The 8,083-nt window shown below is 62.4% G+C and overlaps 1 protein-coding gene across 1 annotated transcript in view; it reads right to left on the minus strand.

Annotated features, from left to right (window-relative positions):
* Nucleotides 1–5,863: 5,863 nt before the first annotated feature.
* ZNF469 (zinc finger protein 469) overlaps nt 5,864–8,083 on the minus strand; it is a 12,640-nt gene continuing 10,420 nt past the window's right edge. Inside the window, exon 3 of the mRNA XM_011928083.1 lies at nt 5,864–8,082. Coding sequence (XP_011783473.1) covers nt 6,376–8,082 — 1,707 coding nt within the window. The 3' untranslated portion in view covers nt 5,864–6,375. The remainder of the gene's footprint in view (nt 8,083) is intronic.

Below are 8,083 nucleotides of genomic sequence, written 5' to 3' on the forward strand. Positions count from 1 at the left end.
CCAGCTACTTTTTGTATTTTTAGTAGAGACAGGGTTTCACCTTGTTGGACAGGCTGGTCTTGAACTACTGACCTCAGGTGATCAGCTCACCTCCCAAGTGCTGGGATTACAGGCGTGAGCCACTGCACCCAGCCTCCTTTCCTTCTTTCCATCCACAAATATGTCTGGAGCTCCCAACCCAGGTACTGAGATTAGGCAGTGAACACACACAATTCGTCACTGTGTGTGATGGACTGTGCCAGGCGGAGGTGGTGGCCAAACAGCAGTGAGTGGGCAGTGGACGACAGGGGCTCCCATGTGCTATAAATCGGGTGGGGCGGGAGTTGCCATCAGACCAGGTGTCTAGGGGAGACCCTGTAATGCTTGGGGAGGGTTTCGGGAGGAGGGCAGAGCCAGCGCGTGGCCGAGGCAGGCTGTGGGCTGCAGCTCAGTTCGCCCGTCTCTGTCCACCTTGGGCTTGACCCCGTGGCCCTGTGACCCACTTCGGTCAGTGGAGCGCCAGCAAATCGGAGGCAAGCAGAGGCTCATGGAGCAGGTGTGTGCACGGCTTCCTGAGGACGCCTGACCTGGGGCCTTGAGGATGAAAAACTGCCTGGAGGCAGGGGGCGTGCAGCCCTGCCCCTGCTGACCTGCTGGTGGGTGGCAGCTGCCAGAATCAGCCCAGGTGAGGCCAGAAGAAAGGCTGCCCAGCCGACCTGTGGAAGCTTGGCCTGTCGTCAGCCCTTCTGTTTTCAGATACCAGCTTGGGGGCTGTTAGTGACAGGGGCGTGGATGTTGCAGACGAACGCGGGTGAGCGGAGGTGGTGGCTGCGCACAGCTGCGGGACGCAGTGGCCGTGCATCTGGCACCGCCGGGGAAGCTCTTGGCACAGGACCCGAGGCACGACGAGGAGCCAGGAAACCTGTGCGCCGCAGCAAGCTCGGCCTGGGCAGGACCTTGAAAGCAGCCGTGGCTTGTGTGGTTGTTCCTAGGCGATGCTGCAGGAAGACCTGTTTGGTTTTCAAGCAGAACTTAGGAGCAACATGTGAGAGCGTGGATATGCCAGGCTGGAAGGAAAACTGCTGCAGGTTTCCAGTCTCTCGCATCAGAGAAAGATGCCCCAAGGGAGCCCTGGCCTCAGAGTGAGGAGTTGGTCCAAGGTGTGGTTGCAAGACCGCATGTCTGGCCCCAGGAAGACCCTGTTGCTGCATCTGGACATCGGCCTCCGGAATCTGAAGAGCTCGGCGACACAGCAGCCATGGCTGGCAGAGTGGAGAAGGGTCTGTCCGTGAAGGTTGAAGGGGCCTTGCTGTGGTGGATGTGCCATGAGATGAGATGGAAGGAGGTGGAGACAACACAGTGTGAAGAGGCCCGGGACCCCACGACCTTCACCAGGCAGGGGAGCGATGGGAGGTCCCTGAACGGTGGACTCAGCCGCCTCGAGGAGAGGACACGCCAGTGTGGAACCAGGCCCCAGGCGGCTGGGCTAACAGTGCAGTCACTGTCAGGGGCAGGACCCGGGGTTTGGAACCACCTGTCTCCTCCCAGTTCCCGACGGGGGCATCGGTGGCATTTGTCCTATGTCCTGTGCCCTGCACCCCGAGGCACGGGCATGCTTCACTGGAGGAATGACTGTCACCGGGACACAGCCCCTTCCCTGGGGCCAACCCTCTCCATCCCCCTCTCCCCACTGTGTGAGCCTGGCCATCCACATGTCTTCTCAGGAGACCAGATGCTTCAAGGTGTAGGGGCGTGTAGGAGAGCCTGTTTTCAATAATGAGTTTCCTGGTAAACCGTCCCTGCATCTGTTCCCTGAGGAGGGTGTGCCTCCATCCCGCGGAACCCCCGACCCTGCCCTGCACACCTCCTCTCTGTGTGGCAGGGTGCGGGGATGAAGCCAGGCCTGCCGCTCACCACTGGCACCCTCCTACCCTCCCTCTGCTATCTCGCCCCACAGGCTGAGACCCAGGGGCAGGCACCTGGCACGTGCTTCCCTGCCTGCATCTCCTCCACGGCTGCCCACCTGCTCTGTCTCCTCAGCCTGGCCCAGGGCACCCACTTCTCTTCTACCCCACCTCCCCAGTGGCTTTGGGGTCAGGCCTTGGAATCTAGCCGTGGATGATGGGAAATAATGCTGCTTTCTATGGGACCTCTCTGCATACTCATGGCCTCCCCGCCTCCCCCTGCTGCTTCGGGGCAGCCCATCGGGGGTGCTGGCCACAGAGGGACTCTACACTCTTGGGGCAAACTGGGCCTCAGAATCCTGGGTGGGAGAGACACGGTCCCCAGGGGGAGGGTTGGTGTGGACGGTGGCCCTGACTGTGACCAGGGGGAGGGCTGGTATGGAGAGTGGCCCTGGCTGTGTACAGGGCCAGGCCTCAGTGTCCACTCTCTCTGCAGAGGTCCCCACGGGGCCTGCACAACTCACGCCCAGTGGTCCTCTGCTCCCAGCTCAAACACCTGTCCTTCAGGGAACCCTGCAGGAACTCCGCAGCACTTGCTCCTGTGGCTGTGTGAGCAGATGGCAGGCACCTGAGTGCACCCCGGGGGCCGAGCAGGCATGTGTGCGTGTGGGCGTGCGTCTGAGTGCCCCAGGTGTCCGCATAGGTGAGGCTGTGCTGTGTGCACATGTGCAGTCGAGGGCTTCCCGCCTGTCTGTCCCCTTTAGTGTGTGGAGGTCCCGGGTGTGCACGTGGATGGTGGGCAGGTCGGGTAAGTGTGGGGCCGGCAGGTGTGGTGCCTCTGGAGGCTGCAGGCGGCCGCCCTGCCCAGGTGGAGGCCAGGCCCCCTGGCCGGGCGAATGCTGCCACCTGGTGGCCAGGCGGGGGTCATCCACACCATGGGTCTCCGGCCCCACAGGAGGAGAGGTGACTGTCTAGGGGCAGGGCTCACTCCTGGCAGTCCCTGAGCAGGGCCTCAGATGGCTCAGAGCAGCGGCCCTCCAGTGTCAGCCCCCGAGGCTGGTGGGAGCGAGTGCCCAGCCCCGTCCCAGAGCCGCTGACCCAAGTGGGGCGCCCTGGATGCTGCTGGCCGGGGCCCTGCCTGAGACACGCGGCACTGAACGGGGAGCAAGCGTCCCAGACTGCAGACCTGGCGGGATCTGAGGGTCCTCACCCATGAAGTCCATGGGACCGTTTCACATACCGAGCCCAGACAGGCAACCCCGTGACCCACCGCTGCCCCAAAACACCAACTCAGAGCCCTGTGTGGGGCGCGAGGTCCTTTCCACGCCCTTCCCTCCAACCCCCGTCTACAGCCCTCCTGTGGGGCCTCCTCACTGGAGAGGAAGTCACCCGCTCACCCGCCAGGCATCGTCCCGGTGCCAGACCAGCACCTGTTCAGAAGGCCCCGCCTGGGGGCTGCGTCTAGGCTGAGCCCACCTAGGACCTCCGCCCCCTACCTGCTGCCCATCGGGAACCCTAGTTTCCATCTGCCCCTGCGTGTTCTCGGGGTGTGTTAAGATTCACATCCAGTCACTGGTGGGGAAATTGGAACTGCATTCAGGCCGCATGGGGTTCTCCCCTGCTGGCTCCCAGGGAGAGCAGGGCCTGGAACACATAGGAAGTGCTGTCTGGCAGTGGCCTGGAGACCACCTCCCCTCCGAAAACAACCTCAGCCCAAAGAAGACATTTTTGGGGTTTGAGCAGTGAGGGTGTGCAGGGGTGGGCTGAATGTCAGGGCCCTGGGCCCGAGCCTGACGCTGAGACACAGTTAGACTTTTGGGGAGACTTTGAGGGGTTCTGTAGGACACAGGACGCTGGGTGGGGAGGGGGTCACCTGGTTCCACTCCTCCCGCGGCCCTGGCCCCTTCCCTGCGTTGCCCCCCTCAATGGAGCTACTCTGCTCCCTGAGGACCCCATCCCAGAGCCAAGAAGCTTTGGAAACAGGGGAAGACTGAGGCATCGCTGCTGGCGGCCTCATGATCTTTGTGTGTTAACAAGAGGGAAGGGGTCGCTGCCCTGCTAGGAATCATTTGTAAGATCCCGCCCAGGTCCTGCTGGGGTCTGGAGCTCCCCATGTTCCCAGCCCCTGCAGCTGGCATGACGCGTCCGCCATCCACTCCGAGAGCAGGGCTTCGAGGTCAGGCACTGCCCTCCCCATGCCGGGTCCCTTCATAGACGCCCTGACGGTGTGAGTTCCACCAGCAACAAGTGGAAGGCAGGGGAGGCCCAGCGCCCACCTGGGGGAGGGGTGAAAGCTGACCAAGTCCAGCAGCCAAGAAGATGAGAGGATGCCATGACGGTCAGTGGCAGGTACTTCCACAGAACATTCCAGAAGACAGTCTCAGGAGAAACCTGGAAGGGCACACGAGGGAGCAGGCTTTGAGGCAGGGACGTGTGAACACTTGCAGGGACGAGCGCGTCGGAGAGAGGAGGGGACAAGGCTGTGTCTGTGTAGGTGAGGGGGCCTGGCTCCCCATCTTGGAAAGGCTGCATCCTGGCATGTGAAGGCTGGAAAACTCATACCAGACGGGTGCCAGTGGGGAGGCCCAAGGGTGGCAGAGACCACGCCTCACACCCGCCCTCCCTCAGCCCAGCCCCATCACTCCCTGGGCTTCTGACGTGGGGGAGGGGCACCAGGGCACCTCAGCCTCCCCTCTGTTCTTCCTCAGGGGTGAGGGGGGCCTCGGCGAGGATGGCTGGGGTGGGCTTGCCCCTTTCTGGAAAACCTGGGCCAGCCCCCACTGCTGAAGGGGTGTGCTTAGGACACAGCCATGGCTGCATCACTAGGTCCTGCACGAGGCCCCACAGCCCTGGCCGGGCACTTGGCCCATGGTGGCCTGAGAGTGGCAGCCGGCACAGACACCCTGGGAACCAAGTTCTGAGGCTCAGGGAGGTGCAGGCGAGGGGTGGGCGACTGGCGGGAGGACAGACGTCACACAGCTGGAGGTTTTCTGCGAAAATAGTGGGAATATATTTGAAAAGACAAGTCACTATGATGTTTACAGTACAACCTCAGGGTCCCTCCGTGCTTGGTTTACGACACTCCGGAGGCAGGAGGCATTTTGAACGGCCCACAACACCTTCTAGAGAGGCAGCCTGGGCCTGATTTGGTCTCTTTCAAATATCAAAATAAAAACTTTTGTCATACACATTGCACCCAAGGTAAAAACTAAACAAGAGAGCAAAACAAACCGTGGATCTTCAAGATACTTACGGAGAGAAGGAAGCCCTCCCACCCTGTGACCCACCTTCACAGGCACGACTCTGTGAGAGCACACGTGCGTCCTGGGCCTGGGTCAGGTCAGTGCACGAGGCTGCCCTGGCTGGGGCAGCGGCTCTGCGGCCCCAGCCCTGAGCATCCCCGTCTGGCAGCACAGACCTCGGGCTTGCAGCCCGGCAGGGGAGGCAGGGAGAGCGCCACCACGTGGGTGCCCGTGCCCTCAATGCAGCCGTGGTGGGGCCTCCCTGACCCCGTCTGTTCCACCCAATACCCTCATTAAAAAAAAAAAAATCAAGGAAGCCTGTATTCACATTACAACATGAAAATAGCACCAGAAACTTCAGAGTAACATTGCAGATAGGTGGAGCCCAGAACTCCGTACAGCAGGGAGGCTCTAGAGGGCGGCCATGGAGGCTGGGGGGTGCGGGGGGGAGAACGGGGAGGGCCCGCGGGAGCTGGCACAGGGCCGGTTTCTTCCCAGTTACATACGGGAACCCAGTTCCCGGGTGCGCTAGAGATGGGCTTTTCTCTGGCAGCGCAAATGGAGGCTGGCATGACCCTGTGGTCAGAGGGAGGAGGCATGACCCTGTGGTCAGAGGGAGGAGGCATGACCCTGTGGTCAGAGGGAGGAGGCATGACCCTGTGGTCAGAGGGAGGAGGCATGACCCTGTGGTCAGAGGGAGGAGGCATGTTGTGCTCTTGGGGGACCAGGCGGCTCAGAAGCAGCTCTTCTAAGTAGTGAGCACTGCCTTCCCCAACGTGGTTTCTAAGGTCACTTTGGAATTCCAGCAACAGCAGCAAGACTAAGAGGGAAACTACCACCATCCCACGGCTGCCTCAACTTACTTCCCTTCTCCATATGGGGAATGGGAGGGTGTGCAAATCTCCAAACATTGGCCTCTATGGTGTCGGTGCCAACAGGGCACAGGGGTGGGGGTAGGGGGTGGGCTGCTGTCTCTTCAAGTACTTGGTACCAAGAAAACAGCTGTATGATCTCAAAGGGGCTGCAGTGGCCCCGTCTTTCACCCACAGCCTTCCAGCAAGAAAGGGAATGCTGCCCACCCTGGGCCCTGTTCAAAGCGTCACAGCCTCAGCTCTGACATCAAGAACTGAGCAGTCGCACAAGAAGTCAAGTGGCCACGGAGTGAACCATCTCAGGGAGCTGGAGCTGGCCAAGGAGGCAGGCCCAGACAGGAACCCCCAGCTCCGCTCCCAGGCTCTTACTCCTAGAAATTACTCAGAAGCTTCTTTCTTTAAAGGGATTTTGAAGCCAGTTAGTCTCTGCCCGAAGAGCTGGCTGAGGAGGTCACTCTGGGCCTCGGCCGTCCGGGGGCTGTGTGGCTCAGCAGGTTCAGCACCGAGGACAGCTCTGCCCCTCTTGGGGGTCCTGAGCAGGGGTCTCCCCTGGGGGAAGGCCTTGCCCAGTCTGTCCTTCCTGTGTGTGTGGTCCGGCTCTGCCTTCCGCTGCTCTGAGGGGGGTGGCCTGGGTTTGTTCTGGCTGTTGGGCTTGGTCTTGGTCGGGAGCACTCGGCTGGGAGTTGCCTGCTTCCGAGGGGTCCGGGGGGGCTTGTCAGGGGCTGAAGGGGCTCTCCCGAAGCCCCCCACACTTTCACTCCTGGCTGGCCCTGGGACCTGGCCCTTTTTCCTCTTCATACCGCTCTCTCCCTTCTCCTTGGGACCTGGGCTCCCACGGGGCCCCTGCTCACCAGCTTCCCTTGGCCCCTTGGTGCAGCTCTTGGCTTGGGCTCGAGGGGGGAGCCTGTCTGGTGCAGGGCTCCGGGTGGGGAAGCTGGTCTTGGCTGGGGTGGTGGCTGTCTCGCTCTGGAGCTGCCCGCTGGCTGGCTGGGGCTGGCTGCCACCTCCCGTCTTCGTGCCGGGCCGAGGGCTTCCACTGCCCTGGGAGCTGGGGCCTGGCTTGGCTTTGGGGGTGGTGGGCTTCGTCCCATTCTCTGTGCCACGGGTCAGCTCTCCGGGTGCCAGGCTCCCCACTGCCTTCCTTGGGTGCACTGGGAACTTAGGTGCTTTGCTGGGGGCGGACGCTGCCGACCTGTCCTTTGATGAGCTCTGACAGCCCGCAGGCTTGGTGGTGCTGCCCTTGTGGAAGGGGCCTCCGGGCCCCTCCTCAGACACCATGTGGCTTAAGCACACCTCCTTCTCTTTCTGAAGCAGGGTGTGATCTTCCTGGAAATGGTCAGGGGCACATCTGCCATGGGCACCCGGGGCCCTGCGTTTCCCTGAGAACAGGAGAGGAGCCCTCTTTCCCTCCGCATCTTGGCCTCTGGCTCCCGGCCGTGGCAGAGATGCCCCCAGAGGGAGAGCTTGCTGGAGAAGAGGCCTGGGGCTGCCTGGAGAAGCCTCGTTCTCTGGCCTCTTCAGGGCTCCGTCCAGCGCACACTCCCCTCTGCCATCAGCCAAGGCAGCTGGGAAGGGAGACAGAGATGGCGGAGGACACTCCCGGCGGTCGGATGGCAGATCGCAACCACTGATCATGTGGGTCACGGGGTCTACAGGCCTCTCTAGGGTCTCAGGCCATCCCTTGGTGGTGCTGGGAGCCACCTCCGGGCAGAGGTGGAGCAGGGCTGGGAGGGAGCCCACTGTCAGGATGGGGCTGCCTCCCCGGGGAAGAGGCCGGTCCTCGCTGGGCCCGGGGGCACTGCCGGGCATGGCCACCTTGCGCCGTTTGCTGGGCAGTGTGCCCTCGAGGGCCCGGGCCTTCTGCCCTGGCGCTCCCGGCCTCCGCACGCCGCGGAATGTGAAGGGCTGCCGCCCTCTCCTGAGGTGCTTGTCCATGTGGCGGTCGAACTGCTCCTTCTTAGCGAAGGTGTAGTTGCAGGAGCTGCAGGCGAACGACTTCTTGATGATGCGCATCACCGTGGCGCAGAGCTCGCAGGCGTACAGCGGCGTGTGCTGCAGCTCCGGCCGCTCCCGCAGCCCGTGCGCC

This window comes from Colobus angolensis, unplaced genomic scaffold, assembly GCF_000951035.1.
Source record: "Colobus angolensis palliatus isolate OR3802 unplaced genomic scaffold, Cang.pa_1.0 Scaffold76, whole genome shotgun sequence".
Taxonomy (NCBI): domain Eukaryota; kingdom Metazoa; phylum Chordata; class Mammalia; order Primates; family Cercopithecidae; genus Colobus; species Colobus angolensis.